At 46.6% G+C, this 17,248-nt stretch overlaps 1 protein-coding gene across 3 annotated transcripts in view; it reads right to left on the reverse strand.

The window, feature by feature from the left end:
• abcc4 (ATP binding cassette subfamily C member 4 (PEL blood group)) overlaps positions 1–17,248 on the reverse strand; it is a 742,685-nt gene that overhangs the window by 435,878 nt on the left and 289,559 nt on the right. For 2 of the 3 annotated variants that reach the window (XM_072476236.1, XM_072476238.1), the window contains 2 exons: positions 14,882–14,976; positions 1,348–1,434 (listed from right to left, as the gene is read on the reverse strand). In XM_072476236.1, the coding sequence (XP_072332337.1) occupies positions 1,348–1,434; positions 14,882–14,976 (182 nt within the window). The remainder of the gene's footprint in view (positions 1–1,347; positions 1,435–14,881; positions 14,977–17,248) is intronic. The other variant, XM_072476237.1, reaches the window with a different exon arrangement.

The raw sequence follows: 17,248 nt of genomic DNA on the forward strand, positions 1-17,248 counted from the left end.
CTAGCTGCCGATACGGCCCTCAACCCTTCTGGTTCCGAGACCGCGTAGGCGCATGGCGGCAGCTTGCAAAGGCCACGCCGCCCTCCATGGCGGACTCAAAGTAGTGCCCCACTTTGGCCGCTTGCGCACCCCGGACAGTCCGCCCAGTGCCCCCAGCCCCGAATGAAGCCTGTGACCCGGCCCTCCCCGACTGTGGCGGCCCCGGACTGAGTCCGCAGCCGCTACGCCGAGTGCACGAACGGTGTGAGCACACGTAACAGACACCATCGGGAACTCGGCCTGTCGGGGACGGAGCATCGCCGGGCTAGAGTACACCGCTTTCAGAGGGCGGAGAATTAAAAAATCGGCGCCGCTCCAGATTTTGGAGCCAAAATGGATTCTCTGTCCCGTCGCCGAACACGATTTTGGCGGCGGGGAGCAGAGATTCCAGCCCAAGGGGTTTCCCAATTAAGATGGAGAAGAGGAGAACTTTATTCTCTCAGTGTCTTTGGAATTCTCTTTCACAAAGAACAGTGGTCACTGAATATATTTAGGGCTCAGTTGGATAGATTTTTGATCCACAGGGAATCAGGGGCTAGGCAAGAAAGTGGAGTTACAGCCACAATCAAATCAGTCATGATCTTACTATATAGCAGAGCAGGCTCGGTGGACTGAATTCTCCCTGAATGATGAAAAGGGCTGAAGTCACCCAATGGCCTACTTCTATTCCTATACGGCTGCGGCTGGAATTATTTGTAATGATTTTTTAAATTTGATGATCACCTTTGAGTTCGATGCATCATAATGATGCAACTTTCCAACAATCACTGGCCCTGTATCGTTCAATTTAACCTCAAAATATTCTTTAGATGTTCACATATATGTTTCAGAAGTCTAAAGTAACTCACATAACTGGCAAAGTGTTTTAAAACCATATCAAGCTGACAGATAAAATTTATGTTAAAGAGCTTCTTAATTTGCACAAATTCTAATATGTGATGATGGTACAAGGCCTGCAAAGTCTCGGCCAGAAAGTCCCCAAAGCCGTTTCGTGTATCAGGATAATGGAGGGGCTTTTGGTCCTCAATGATCCTGTGGAAAATTCCAGTAACAGTGTCATTTAAATATTTGTAAACCAAATTTAGCAATACCCTGAACAAAAGGTAGCATGGATCACATTTGTGTAATCAAAATGTCAAAGTTTATGTATCGTTTCTTAAATTAAGGCCAATTATTTCCACAAGCTTTATAAAGCTGAATATACTCAGAAAAATGTATCTAAAGTTCTTTATTTAAAAATAACTAAAAATTAATCAGGGAGATTAAATTGCTTTTCTGCAAAACAATTAGTTTTCCGAAGCCACTCACTGTTCAAACAGGTGTCTCCCAACTTCAGCATCAACTGCACTGAGGGGGTCATCAAGCAAGTAGATATCAGCATCCTGATACACAGATCTTTAGGAAAAGCAAGATTGAAGTTGAAAGTATTAGAAAATCACCATTTTCCTTCTCAGCCCATATATGAATATGCAAGCCACAAATTCTTCACGAGTCACAAGGTCAATTTAGTGAGCAACTCTTTTTAAAATCTTTAAAACAGTGCCTCACTAATTTAGTGGAATTGTTTGAGGATATTAACAGTGCGGTAGATAACGGGGAGCCAATGGATGTGGTATATCTGGATTTCCAGAAAGCCTTTGACAAAGTGCCACACAAAAGGTTGTTGCACAAGATAAAGATGCATGGCATTAAGGGGAAAGTAGTAGCATGGATAGAGGATTGGTTAATTAATAGAAAGCAAAGAGTGGGGATTAACGAGTATTTCTCTGGTCAGCTAGTGATGTCCCTCAGGGATCAGTGTTGGGCCCACAACTGTTCACAATTTACATAGATGATTTGGAGTTGGGGACCAAGGGCAATGTGTCCAAGTTTGCATACGACACCAAGATAAGTGGTAAAGCAAAAAGTGCAGAGGATACTGGAAGTCTGCAGAGGGATTTGGATAGGCTAAGTGAATGGGCTAGGGTCTGGCAGATGGAATACAATGTTGACAAATGTGAGATTATCCATTTTGGTAGGAATAATAGCAAAAGGGATTATTATTTAAATGATAAAATATTAAAACATGCTGCTGTGCAGAGAGACCTGGGTGTGCTAGTGCATGAGTCGCAAAAAGTTGGTTTACAGGTGCAACAGGTGATTAAGAAGGCAAATGGAAGTTTGTCCTTCATTGCTAGAGGGATGGAGTTTAAGACAAGGGAGGTTATGCTGCACTTGTATAAGGTGTTAGTGAGGCCACATCTGGAGTATTGTGTTCAGTTTTGGTCTCCTTACTTGAGAAAGGACGTACTGGCACTGGAGGGTGTGCAGAGGAGATTCACTAGGTTAATCCCAGAGCTGAAGGGGTTGGATTACGAGGAGAGGTTGAGTAGACTGGGACTGTACTCGTTAGAATTTAGAAGGATGAGGGGGGATCTTATAGAAACATATAAGATTATGAAGGGAATAGATAGGATAGATGCGGGCAGGTTGTTTCCACTGGTGGGTAAAAGCAGAACTAGGGGGCACAGCCTCAAAATAAGGGGAAGTAGATTTAGGACTGAGTTCAGGAGGAACTTTTTCACCCAAAGGGTTGTGAATCTATGGAATTCCTTGCCCAGTGAAGCAGTAGAGGCTCCTTCATTAAATGTTTTTAAGATAAAGATAGATATTTTTTTGAAGAATAAAGGGATTAAGGGTTATCGGGTTCGGGCCGGAAAGTGGAGCTGAGTCCACAAAAGATCAGCCATGATCTCATTGAATGGTGGAGCAGGCTCGAGGGGCCAGATGGCCTACTCCTGCTCCTAGTTCGTATGTTCTTATGTACTCGGAAAAACAACAGTTAATTTGTGCAAAGCAAACTTTATAATGACCAGATTTTAAAAAACAATGATGTTGATTGAAGGATAAATATTGGGGACTTTGGAGCCAACTCCCTTGGTTCTTCTTTGAAATAGCATCATGGAATCTTTTATGTACACCTGAGGGGGAAGATCAGCATGCAGCGGGTAGGCAAGATGAATCTGGCGAGTCATGAAGTCGGAAAACTCAGCAGTGTTAAATCACATTTCAATTCTCTCATTGGTGGGTTAATGACAAGTCGCTCTTCCCACTGGCAGGTGGCGCAAATGAAATTTGCATCTCACGAATGCTCAAAACAGCTGCCGCGGGTTGCGGCAATGACCAGCTAAGCCGCACGTTTTGGCACCTCCCGTTTCAACGGACTTTTGGGCTCTTATCGGGAGCCCCAACGGAAATTTTTTACGGCCAAACCCAGTGTGAGGCGACAAAGGAAGGAGTCCCCCCGGGTGTGGATGGAAAGAAGCGATAGTAGTGGCCAGATTGCGGAGGATCCTCTGGAGCAACGGCAGAGAAGAGAAGGGAGAAGCAAGATGGCGGCTGAGGGAGCCCAGATGGTATGGGGCCCGGAACAGCAGGAGTTCCTCCGACGATGTGTGGAGGAGCTCAAGAAGGAGGTGCTGGCGCCGATGTTGCTGGCGATTGAGGGATTGAAGGAGACGCAAAAGACCCAGGCGATGGAGCTCCGTGGAGTGAAGGCAAAGGCAGCCGAGAATGAAGACGAGATACAGGGCTTGGTGGTGAAGACGGAGATGCACGAGGCACTACATAAGAGGTACATAGAAAGGCTGGAAGCCCTGGAAAATAGCTCGAGGAGGAAGAATCTAAGGATTTTGAGTCTTCCCAAAGGGTCAGAGGGAGCGGTTGTTGGGGCGTATGTGAGTACGATGCTCCATACTTTAATGGGAGCTGAGGCCCCGACGGGCCCCCTGGAAGTGGAGGGAGCATACCGGGTCCTCATGAGAAGACCAAAGGCAGGGGAAATACCGCGAGCAATAGTGGTGAGGTTCCACCGCGCCAGGGAGATGGTCCTGAGATGGGCTAAGAAGACACGGAGTAGCAGGTGGGAGAATGCGGTGATCCGCGTATATCAAGATTGGAGTGCGGAGGTGGCGAGAAGGAGGGCGAGTTTCAATCGGGGCAAGGCGGTGCTCCACAGGACGAAAGTAACATTTGGAATGCTGCAGCCGGCAAGACTGTGGGTTACACACCAGAGCAAACACCACTACTTTGAGACGGCAGAGGAGGCGTGGACATTTATTCAAGTTGGACTAGTTTTGAGGAATTGATGTTTGGAAAGAAGTAGCGAGGTGGTGGCAAAGAAATGCAAAGGGGGGAGAGGGGGGAGGGGTTTTCTGTAAAAATGTAAGACGGGAGAATTTTTTTCTCCCCCCCCCCCACCCCCCCTAAGGGGGGGGACACGAAGAAATGTGGGCGCCGGTGGGGAAGGGGACAGGGAAGGGGAGAGGGAGCTGCGCCACTAGGGGCGGGGCCGAGAGGGAAGCGCATTTTTTTTTCCCGCGCTATGGAAATTCCGGCGGGAAAAGTGGGCGCAGGAAGGAAGGGGGCCTCACACGCAGGGAGGCCAAGGGTAAACGGGGGAAGCCGAGGTCAGCCAGAGTTTGCTGACTCCCGGAAGCAATATGGGGGGAGCAATCAAGCTAGAAGGGAATCTAGCGGCGGGGGGGGGGGGGGGGGGACTAACTGGGTTGCTGTTGCTGAGGGTAAGGGGGAGCTGATACGGGACGGGATGGTCGGGACGGGAGGTCGCCGTCTGGGGGACAAACGGTTGCGTGGGACCAGGGTGAGGAGCTGGTTTAAAAAAGGGGATGGCTAGTCGACAATGGGGGGGGGGGGTAAAGGGCCCCCCACCCCGGTTGATCACGTGGAACGTGAGAGGGCTGAATGGGCCGATTAAGAGGGCAAGGGTATTTGCGCACCTAAAGAGACTGAAGGCGGATGTGGTTATGATTCAGGAGACGCACCTGAAATTGGTGGATCAGGGCAGATTAAGGAAAGGATGGGTGGGACAGGTATTCCACTCAGGCTTATATACAAAAAATAGAGAGGTGGCAATACTGGTGGGGAAACGGGTATCGTTTGAGGCTAAGACCATAGTGGTGGACAGTGGGGGCAGGTACGTGATGGTGAGTGGCAGATTGCAAGGTGAGGCGGTGGTGCTGGTGAACGTATATGCCCCGAACTGGGATGACGCGGGTTTTATGAAGCGTATGTTGGTGCGCATCCCGGACGTAGAGATGGGAAATTTGGTAATGGAGGGGGACTTCAACACGGTGCTGGACCCAGGGCTGGACCGGTCCAGATCTAGGACCGGGAGGAGGCCGGCAGCGGCCAAGGTGCTTAAGGGGTTTATGGAGCAGATGGGAGGAGCAGATCCCTGGAGATTTGCTCGACCGAGGAGTAAAGAGTTTTCCTTCTTCTCCCACGTCGATAAAGTATACTCCCGGATAGACTTTTTTGTCCTAGGAAGGGCGCTGATCCCGAAAGTGGTAGGAACGGAATATTCGGCTATAGCCGTTTCAGATCACGCCCCACATTGGGTGGATCTGGATCTAGGAGAGAAGGTGCAGCGCCCACTTTGGAGATTAGACATGGGACTGTTGGCGGACGAGGGGGTATGTGGAAGGGTGAGGGGATGTATTGAAAGATACCTAGAGGTCAATGATGATGGAGCGGTCCAGGTGGGAGTAGTATGGGAGGCGCTGAAGGCGGTGGTTAGTGGGGAGCTGATTTCCATAAGAGCCCACAGGGGGAAACAAGAGGGTAAAGAAAGGGAGAGACTGATTGGGGAGATTCTGAGGGTGGATAGGCAATATGCGGAGGCCCCGGATGAAGGGCTATACAGGGAAAGATGGAGACTACAGACGGAGTTTGACCTGCTGACCACGTGTAAGGCGGAGACGCAGTGGAGGAAGGCACAGGGAATACAATACGAATATGGGGAAAAGGCGAGCCGATTGCTGGCCCAACAACTTAGGAAGAGGGGGGCGGCGGGTGTGATCGGAGGAGTTAGGGACGGGGAGGGAAGGATGGAGCAGAGAGCGGGGAGGGTGAACGGGGTGTTTAAGTCATTTTATGAGAGGCTGTATAAGTCCCAACCCCCGGAGGGGAAAGAGGGAATGATACACTTCCTGGACCAGCTGGAGTTCCCGAGGGTCGAGGAGCAGGAGGTGGCAGGTTTGGGAGGGCAGATTGAGGTGGAGGAGGTGATTAAAGGAATTGGGAACATGCAGGCAGGAAAGGCCCCGGGACCAGATGGGTTCCCGGTGGAATTTTACAGGAAATATGTGGACCTACTGGCTCCACTCCTGACGAGAACCTTCAATGAGGCTAAGGAAAGGGGGACACTACCCCCGACAATGTCGGAGGCGACGATATCGTTGATCCTGAAACGAGACAAAGACCCGCTGCAGTGCGGGTCATACAGGCCCTTCTCCCTCCTAAATGTAGATGCCAAGTTACTAGCCAAAGTGATGGCGACAAGGATAGAGGACTGTGTCCCAGGGGTGGTACATGGCGACCAGACAGGGTTTGTTAAAGGGAGGCAATTGAATGCCAATATATGAAGGTTGCTGAGGGTGATGATGATGCCCCCACCGGAGGGGGAGGCGGAGATAGTGGTGGCGATGGATGCAGAGAAGGCATTTGATAGAGTGGAGTGGGACTACCTGTGGGAGGTACTGAAGAGATTTGGATTTGGAGAGGGGTTCATCAGATGGGTTCAGCTCCTGTACGGGGCCCCGGTGGCAAGCGTGGTTACAAACAGGCAACGATCCGACTATTTCCGATTACATAGGGGCACAAGACAGGGGTGCCCCCTGTCCCCGTTACTGTTCGCGTTGGCAATCGAGCCATTGGCCATAGCGCTGAGGGGCTCTAAGAAGTGGAGGGGGGTGCTCAGAGGAGGAGAGGAACATCGGGTGTCATTATATGCGGATGATTTGCTGCTATATGTGGCAGACCCAGTGGAGGGGATGCCAGAGATAATGCAGACACTCAGGGAGTTTGGAGAGTTCTCGGGATATAAATTGAATATGGGAAAGAGTGAACTTTTTGTGATGCACTCCGGGGAACAGGGCAGGGGGATAGACGGTCTGCCGCTGAGGAGAGTAGCAAGGGATTTTCGATATCTAGGGATCCAGGTGGCCAGGAACTGGGGAACCTTGCATAAACTTAACTTGATGCGACTGGTAGAGCAGATGGAGGAGGACTTTAAGAGGTGGGGCATGGTGCCCCTGTCATTGGCGGGCAGAGTACAGGCGGTTAAAATGGTGGTCCTCCCGAGGTTTCTTTTCATGTTTCAGTGCCTCCCCATACTGATTACAAAGGCCTTTTTCAAGAAAGTGGACAGGAGTATTATGAGCTTTGTGTGGGCTGGAAAGACCCCGAGGGTAAAGAGGGGGTTCCTGCAGCGCAGTAGGGACAGAGGGGGACTGGCACTGCCGAGTCCGAGTGACTATTATTGGGCTGCCAACGTGTCCATGATATGTAAGTGGATGAGGGAAGAAGAAGGGGCGGCGTGGAAAAGGCTGGAGATGGCGTCCTGTAAGGGAACAAGTTTAAAAGCACTGGCGACGGCACCGTTACCGTTCCCCCCGAAAAAATACACCACAAACCCAGTAGTGGGGGCGACTTTGAAGATTTGGGGGCAGTGGAGACGACATAGGGGAGTGACGGGTGCCTCGGTGTGGTACCCGATAAAGAACAATCACAGGTTCATCCCGGGGAGGATAGATGGGGGATTCCAATCTTGGCAGCGAGCAGGAATTGGGAAGTTGAAGGACTTGTTCTTGGACGGGACGTTCGCGAGTTTGGGAGCATTGGTAGAAAAATACGGGTTGCCACCTGGGAATGCCTTCCGATATATGCAAGTGAGGGCATTTGCGAGGCAACAGGTGAGGGAATTTCCGCAGCTCCCGGCGCAAGGGATACAGGACAGAGTTATTTCGGGGGCATGGGTCGGTGAAGGTAAAGTGTCCGATATATACAGGGAAATGAGAGACGAGGGGGAGACGATGGTAGAGGAGCTAAAGGGTAAATGGGAGGAGGAGCTGGGGGAAGAGATTGAGGAGGGGCTGTGGGCAGATGCCCTAAGTAGGGTAAATTCCTCGTCCTCGTATGCCAGGCTTAGTCTGATCCAATTCAAGGTTCTACACAGGGCGCATATGACGGGAGCAAGGCTGAGTAGATTTTTTGGAGTGGAGGATAGGTGCGGGAGGTGCGCGGGAAGCCCGGCGAACCACACTCACATGTCTTGGTCATGTCCGGTATTGCATGGGTTCTGGGTGGGTGTGGCAAGAGTGATCTCAAAGGTGGTGGGGGTCCAGGTCGAACCGAGCTGGGGGTTAGCTATATTTGGGGTTGCAGGAGGCGAGAGAGGCCGATGTTTTGGCCTTTGCCTCCCTAGTAGCCCGGCGAAGGATTCTACTTATGTGGAAAGAAGCCAAACCCCCGGGCGTGGAGGCCTGGATAAACGACATGGCAGGGTTTATAAAATTGGAGCAAATAAAATACGCCCCAAGAGGTTCGGCTCAAGGGTTCACCAGGCGGTGGCAACCGTTCCTTGACTATCTCGCAGAGCGATAAGGGAAAACAGGAAAGACAGCAGCAGCAACCCAGGGGGGAGGGAGGGGGGGTTTCTTTCGGTGTTTGGGTTTTTTTTTTTCTTTCCAACCTAGTTGTTTATATTTATTTTTTCAGTATCATTATTTCTCTTTTCTTGTTCTTTTTCTGCACTTGTTGTTAGTTTAATATATTGTTTAAATAACGGTCAATGTACATTTTGTTACAAAGTTGTAAAAATGGAAAATTCTTTTTGACCGAAAAACTTTAATAAAATATATATTTTTTAAAAGAACAGCTGCCCGCCAGCATCCCGTCAGGCCTTTCAATCTTGCATCATACCAGTGGGAATTTAAGTCAGTGTCAAACCCAATTGTTAACGAGTGGCGTGCACAAGGCAGCCCACGGTTCGCCAGAGATTTCAGGGTGAGAGCAACAACCTTCAGCCATAATCTGCTCTGCTCCTGATACACTATTCATCACTCTGCTGGGGCAAAGACAAGGGGGGGCAATGTGGAAGCAGGGCTGTGCAAATGTGGGGGGTGGAAGGGTGAGGGTTCATGATGGCATGGAGAAGGGCAAGGAAGCGGATGAGGAAGATAAACAATGGAAAGCAGAAGGAAAACTGAAGGGCAGGAAACTGGACCCCGGTATGGCTGCACACAAAGTTCACAAACAAGGCGGTCAAATGGAAAGAAAGGGTTAGATGAAGATTCAATCAGCATTGGCAGAAGTGCCAGCTGCATTGCTGGGACAGTCTTCACCTCAACCATGCTGGAACCAGTGTTCTGGCAAGTCTTATAACTAGGGCAGTAGAGAGGGTGGATGGGGAGATAAGATGCGATAAACTAAAGAGAGAGGAAAAGGTAAGAGGGCAGGATAATAATAATGGAAATGGTTATCAGAGTGTGGCAGGAAGTGACAGAGTGTGCAAGCAGGAGAGTGCACCAGCAGTTAATGCTGGATGTTCAAAATAATAAGGTAGCATTAAAGGTACTCAATCTGAATGCATGCAGCATTCGCAACAGGGCCAGCATGGTAGCACAGTGGGCAGCACTGCTGCTTCACAGCTCCAGGGTCCCAGGTTCGATTCCCAGCTTGGGTCACTGTCTGTGTGGAGTCTGCACATTCTCCCCGTGTCTGCATGGGTTTCTTCCAGGTGCTCCGGTTTCCTTCCCACAAGTCCCGAAAGACGTACTGTTAGGTAATTTGGACATTCTGAATTCTCCCTCAGTGTACCCGAACAGGCGCCGGAATGTGGCGACTAGGGGCTTTTCACAGTTACTTCATTGCAGTGTTAATGTAAGCCTACATGTGACAATAAAGATTATTCTTAAGTTTATTCTTATTGACAAGTTAGATGAAATGATGGCACAAATCAGAGCAGAAGAAAGGTTGGACTTGAAACACGAGCTCTGTTTCTCTCTCCACAGATGTTGTTACACCTGCTGATATTTTCCAGCATTTTCTGTTTTCATTTCAGATCTCCGGCACCTGTAATATTTTGTTCTTAAACTTTGGCTGCAGTTGTTTAGAAGCCACTAAATAATAGTGGTATGTACGGCATGCATAAATCAGAAAATTAGAGGAGCATGTAGCAAGGGTAACACAGTAATCATGGGAGTTTTCAATGTACATTTTGAGCAGCACGGTAGCACAAGTGGATAGCACTGTGGCTTCACAGCGCCAGGGTCCCAGGTTCGATTCCCCGCTGCGTCACTGTCTGTGTGTAGTCTGCACGTTCTCCCCGTGTTTGCGTGGGTTTCCTCCGGGTGCTCTGGTTTCCTCCCACAGTCCAAAGGCGGCAGGTTAGGTGGATTGGCCATGATAAGTTGCCCTTAGTGAACAAAAAGGTTAGGAGGGGTTACGGGGATAGGGTGGTGCAGACTTGATGGGCCGAATGGCCTCCTTCTGCACTGTATGTTCTATGTTATGTCTATGTTTACATATAGACAGCGTGAACCTAATTAAGCTCACTTGGCTAGATAGCTGAGGTTATTCATGAACCTTCTGAACCTTGCCCCTCGCCTGAGGTGTGGTGATGCTCAGGTTAAATCACCACCAGTGAGCTCTCTCCCTCAAAGGGGAAAGCACTCTATGGTCATCTGGGACTATAGTGACTTTACCTTTAATTGGCACCAATGCTGAGGAGCATGAATTCCTGGAATGTCCATGCAATAGTTTTCCAGAAGAGTATGTTGAGTAACCAACTGGAGAACAGGATATTTTACATCTAGTATTGTGCAATGAGAAAGGGCCAATTAATATTTCGTTGGAAAGCAGCTTTCAGGAAAAAGTACCATAATATGATGGAGTTTGAAAGTGATGTATTTCCATTGAAACTAGGGTCTTTAGTGTAACCAATGAAAGCCACAAAGGCATGAGGGGAAAGTTGGGTAACTACATTCAAAGATATGACGATGGACAGGCAGTGGCTAGCATTAATACATGATTTGCCACAAATTTGCAGTCCTTTAAGTGACAAAAAGCCTGATAGATAAGTGATCCAACCATGGCTAACAAGCAATGTCAAAGGAAGGAGCACATAAAGTTTCCAAAACCAGCAGAAAGTGAGGATTGGGAGCATTTTAAAATTCAGCAAAGGAGAACCAAGAAACTGATAAAGAAACAATGGAATATGAAAGAAATCTAGCAAAGAACATAAAAATGGACTGTGACAGCTTCTACTGGTATGTGAAAAGGAAAAGGCTAGTAAATGTAAATGTGGGCCCATTACAGGCAGAGAATGGGAAATTTATAATGTGGACTAAAGAAATGGCAGAGAAACTAAACAAGAACTTTGGCTGGGATTTTCTGGCCCTGTCGTGGAAGGACCCGCCACAAGCCAGCCAAAAGTCCTTGATTTTTGGTGGGACCGGAAGCTCCCCAGGGGTGGGCAGGGCCAGAAAATCCCGGCCTTTATATCCGTTTTCACAGAGTAAGATACAAAAAGCCTCCCTGAAGTATTAGGGAGCCAAGGGATTGAGGACCGAAGGAAATTGGTATTGTTTAAAAAAAAGCAGAGTTGGAGGAATTAATGTGACTAAAAGTTGATAAACCCCTGAATCTGATGATCTACATGCTAGAGTGCTGAAAGAGATGCCAGTAAAGGTAATGGAGGCATTGGTGATCATCTTTCAATACTCTATAGATTCTGGAACAGTGGCTGTGGATTTAAGGGCAGCACAGTGGCAAGCAGTGCTGCCTCACAACGCCAGTGACCCTGGTTCAATTCCAGCCTTGGAGTTTGCACGTTTTCCCAGTGTCTGCGTGGGTTTCCTTCAGGTGCTCCCACAGTCCAAAGATGTGCAGGTTAGGTGGATTAGGCATGCAGAAGTTGCCTTTTCTTGTCCAAAGATATGGGATAGGATGGGGGCCTAGTTGGGATGTTCTTTTCAAAGTGTCGGTGCATACTCGAAGGGCCAAATGGCCTCCTTCTGCACTGTAGGGTTTCTATGGATTGGAAGGTAGTAAATGTAAGCACATTCTTTAAAAATGGAGTAAGAGAGGAAACAGCAAAATAATCTGGTCAGGGTAGCCATTATCAGGCAGGATACCTGCGATATCTATTTCAGCATCAAGCTTGAATGGTGAGCAAATGGCTTGGACCCTATTTACAAAGTTGCCGATAAGACCAATCTTATAGTGTGTGGAGTTCAGTATTAATAACATCATGTATGCCCAAATAAATGGTGTGGCCATGTGATTTCATCGAGGACCAGCTCCTGCAAACATCTTTATTGGGTTCCATGAAAAAGTGTCTTCAATGGAATGACACCTAGCCTCCCATCCTTTGTATATTTCCGATATGTGGATGATATGTTTGCTATATTTCAATCCATAGCTGAATGTAATAATTTCCTTGCATGTCTTAATGAGCTCAATCCTATGCTCAAATTCACATTTGAAATCTAGCAGTCCACTGAACTTCCCTTCCTTGATGTGCAAATTGAGAAATCTGCCAGGGGGTGCTCTGCCACGATCTACAGCAAGCTTACCTTCACTGGTCAATACACACATTGGAATTTTTACAGTTCCATGTGCTAGAAGTTTAGTTTTATCAGCAACCTTGCAAATAGGGTCGAAGCTACTTGCTCACCATGCAAGCTTGATGATTGAACAGGAGGCATCAAAGGCAGTCTGTGGAATAATTGCTATCCTGGTGAAATCATTTCACATGTATATCACACAAACTTATAAGCAGGTCCAAGGCCACCACTTTTGGTCCTGAAAATAAAGCAGTCTACCTCCAATTACCCTGGAAGGGCAAGGTATCGCAAAGATTTGAACAACAGATGGAGCTAACTGATCCATGCTGCTACTTTGAGCCGCAGCAGAAGTGGTACCTACCACTAACAGGATGCAACCGTCAAGATGTTCTGCCTATAACACAAATGAATTATGTGGTGAATGAATTTCAGTGCCAGTGTGACACTAGGTTCACTCTACCCAGAGTGATATCAGAAGACAGCACATTATTCCATCAGGTTAGCTGGCATATATCCTGGAGAGAATGGGGTGGTAAGTTTCCATGTAAAGGGCAGCACATTTCAGGGTGACATGCATAGCAAGATATCTAAAGCCAGGCTAGCCATCTGAAGGGTTAGGACTTTGCGTGGGAATATTTTGAATATAAGTCTCTGTTTCAGAGCAATTGCATTTGTAACTGAAGAGCCACCATAATACTTTGAATAACGTTGGGAGCAAGATGATTTGGCTGGTTCCTCGTCATAGTATGTCATCTCTGCCTGCACTCTATAAATGGCTACATTCCTGTGAAGTGCAAATGTAGATAAGCAGAGGCCATTGGTGTATGTTGTGGATGTGAGACGGTACTGTATTTTAATGCACTACCTAAATACACTATGAAAAGACATCCTTAATTGTCACAGGGAGAAATGTTCATATTTGCTCGGTTAAATGTTTATCCAGGGAGTTGGTCAGGGTAGATATCATCAGAGTGGTGCACTACTCTGAATAGAAATTTACTGTTGTTACTTAAGAGGTGACTCCATATGAGACTTATTTATGTCGATCTCAGCCAATTGGCCATTAATAGATTTTTCATCAAAAATCAAAGTTGCTCTTGTAATAGCTACAATCCTGAAACAATGTTGGCAAAATAAAAACAGTTTGCATTATTTTCTTCAAAGGCATTTTGTCATGTGAGAATGCCTTTAAGAACTGGATGTTTAAGCAATGCGCCTTTAAGAAAACAGTGATGTCATAGAGTGGGTGGGGCTGGGCTTTAGGTCAGCCATTTCGCAGATTTTTAGTTTCAGTTTCAAAAGCAGTGTCTGTGTGTTTCCAGAGAGCTGCAAGTTTTGCAGTTTGGTTTTGCTGAGAGCAGTTTAAAAGTAGAAAGCCAGTTTGCGACAGTCTCTGCCATTCTACAATATATATATATATATACATATCCTTTAACTTGATGTGATACTGTTTAAAGGTGTTAAGTCTCTTGGAAGTTTGAAGGAACATTTTAAGGAAGTATTTACTGTTGCAATATTTTATGAGTTATCTTTGAAGTAAGGGGTGTTAAGAGATCCAATGTTTATTTAAGATGTTAAGTTGAGTTCATAGAATAAACCGTGTTTTGTGTTTAAAAACCCACGTGTCCATAATTGTAATCCCACACCGAGGGAAAAAGCCGTGTGCTCGCAAAAGCAACAAATCCATTAAAGGGAGAGGTTGGTTGAACTCCATGATACAATTTGGGGTTCTGAAAAGCCTTGCCCAGAACAATTTTCTAAATAATGTTATGGGCCAGGGTTTAAAGAACTCCAAAGTGTATCATGGAGTTCACCTGACCCACAACTTTTAATAGATTGTGGTATGGGGAGCACTCGGCCCACTCTGCAGGTGTGATACAGCAGAAATGGAAAAGTATTTTTTAAAGCAAAACAATGTTTATTCCATGAACTCAAGTTAACCTTTTTACAACATACAGTGAACATCTTAGCAACCATCAATTCAATATAACCCCCAAAGAATACAACACTAAGTAATTCTTACTTTCCTTTTAACATCCATAAGACTTAAAAACACCTTTTAACAGAAAGACATCAGGTTTAACTTCACTACTGAGAAGTTACCACGTTGAAATCAGCAAATGGACATTCATAAGCTTGCAGAGATTCACACACATCTGGCTGTGATTGCAGCTTCTCCAAAACTAAAATGAAACCAAACCCACCCTGCAGCAAAAAGCCTAAAGCGAAAGTAAAACGCTGAGACAGCCCAGCTCCACCCACTCTGACATCACTGCAGTAATAAACCCCCATTTCTTAAAGGTACTCTCACTACAGCTATTTACATACACACCCATTTATACACACCCATTTCTTAAAGGTACTCTCACATGACAATAAGTACAGAGTTATAGACACCAGCCAAAGTCTAATATAATGGAAACCTCATTTACCTAGCCAAATTCACTCGAGATTTTTGTCCTCCACTGAGTGTGACTCCACGGTCTCCAATCTGGGTCAGGTCACCATCCTGAAGCAGTTCAAAATCCTATCAAAGTCACATACAAAATAAAGAAAGTTTTCAATGTTTTTTTAAGCAGTTCTAAATGTTCAATTTAAATTGGTATCAACAAGGCTTGATTTGACCAAAAGATTACCTCATATATTCAAAACCTCCAGGGGTTGTAAATACAAAACACAGGTCATTTTGGGAGGCTCTCCTTCCAGTGCAGCTAAAATGTGGTTTACAGATTTGACCTGATAGTATTATAACTTATTTACCCAAAACCTCATGCGCACGTTTTCTAATTGTTTCAGCATAGGCTCGTATTCCAGAGATCTGAAGGCAATGGATACTGCAAAGTTATGACCCTGGCAATAGTGCTGAAGATTTGTGCTCCAGAATTAGCAGCGCTTCTAACCAAACCGTTCCAGTACGGCTATAACACTGACATCTACGCAGCAATGAGGAAAGTTTCCCATGTATGCCCTTACTAAAAACATTGGGCAAATCCAACCCGGCCAATTACAGCCCTAGCAGTCTAGATCATCAGGGAAGCGTCTTTGCCGCTGCTTTCAGCACTTGCTCTGCAATAATCTGCTCACTGATGCTCAGTTTGGGTTCCAACTGGGCCACTCGGCCCCGGGCCTCATTACTGCGTCAGAAAAAATAGGTTTTACAATGTTTTGTTTTTGGACTATCATATTGTATATTCTTTATGGGGTCTGACCAGTTTAATTGGATTAAAGACAAAAAGCCTGCAAAGGACAAACATCAATACAAAAGGTGTGAAGGTTTGACATATTGATGATCCGAGGGTGCCAGGAGAATTAACATAAGGCAAAGAAACAGAAGGCTTGAAGTGGCTGTTGTATTTCAAAAGGGAACATTTAAATAGATGGGCAGAAGTAGGCCATTCATCCCTTTTGGTCTGCTCTGCCATTGAGTGAGATCACGGTTGATCTGTTTATGTTTCAAGTTCTACATTCCAATCGACCCCGATAAACTTTGATTCCATTGCCTAAAAAGAATTGAGCTGAACTCAGGAAGTGAGGCGAAAGTGATTAACATTGACATCAAGGCAGCATTTTGCTGAGTGTGGCATCAATGAGTCCTGGAAAAATTGCAGTCAATGGGAATTGGAGAAAGTTCTTCACCGACCGGTGCAAAATCCCAGTCACAGGACACTACTTCAGGAGTTCTTCAGGGCAGTGTTCTCAGCCCAACCATCTTCAACTGCTTCATCAATGGCCTTCCCCCAATCTCTTTTTTTTCTTTTTTATTAAATTTAGTGTACCCAATTCATTTTTTTTCCAATTAAGGGGCAATTTAGCATGTTCAATCCACTTACCCTGCACATCTTTAGGTTGTGGGGGCGAAACCCACGCAAACACAGGGAGAATGTGCAAACTCCACACGGACAGTGACCCAGAGCCGGGATCGAGCCTGGGGCCTCGGCGCTGTGAGGAGCAGGGCTAACCCACTGTGCCACCGTGCTGCCCTTCCTTCCCCCAATCTCAAGGTCAGAAGTGGGAATGGTGAAGCGATTGCACCATGTTCAGCATCATTCACAAATCTTCAGATACTGAAACAGAATATGTCCAAATGCAGAAAGACTTGGACAATATTTAGGCCTGTGTTGACATCCCTGTTCCTGTACTTAAATCCATTGCTATGAAAGCCAACATGCCATTTGCCTTCTTCTCTGCCTGCTACACCTACATGTTTATTTTCAGCGACTGGTGTACAAGGACACCCAGGTCTCACTCCTCATTGACCTCTCAATAACCATTCAGATAACAATCGGCCTTCCTGTTTTCGAGAGCAAAGTGTATAACCTCACATTTATCCACATTATACTACACCTGCTATGCATTTCCCCACACATGCGGATTGTCCAAATCACACTGAAGCATTTGTGGATCCCCCTCACAGCTCACAATTTGACCCAACTTTGTGCCATCTGCAAATTTGGAGATAATACATTTAGTTCCTTCATCTGAATCATTAATATACAGAGTGAGTAGCTGGGGTCCTAGCACTGATCCCTGCGTTACCCACGAGTCATTGTCTGCCACTTGGAAAAAGAACCGGTTATCAATGACCTGTGGGTTCCCATGGACCGGAAATTGAACAGCACTGCTGCAAGTACTGCGGCTGTAAAAGCAGATGGAGGCTCGAATTTCTGCAGCGAGTTATTCATCTCCTTACTCCCAAAGTCCGTCCACGATCTACAAGTCCATAGAACCCCTTCAGTTCAGAAGGCAGTCATTTGGCCAATTTTGTCTGCACCGACCCTCTGAAAGAGCACCCTACCTAG

This window comes from Scyliorhinus torazame, chromosome 15 (genome assembly GCF_047496885.1).
Source record: "Scyliorhinus torazame isolate Kashiwa2021f chromosome 15, sScyTor2.1, whole genome shotgun sequence".
Classification (NCBI taxonomy): Eukaryota; Metazoa; Chordata; class Chondrichthyes; order Carcharhiniformes; family Scyliorhinidae; genus Scyliorhinus; species Scyliorhinus torazame.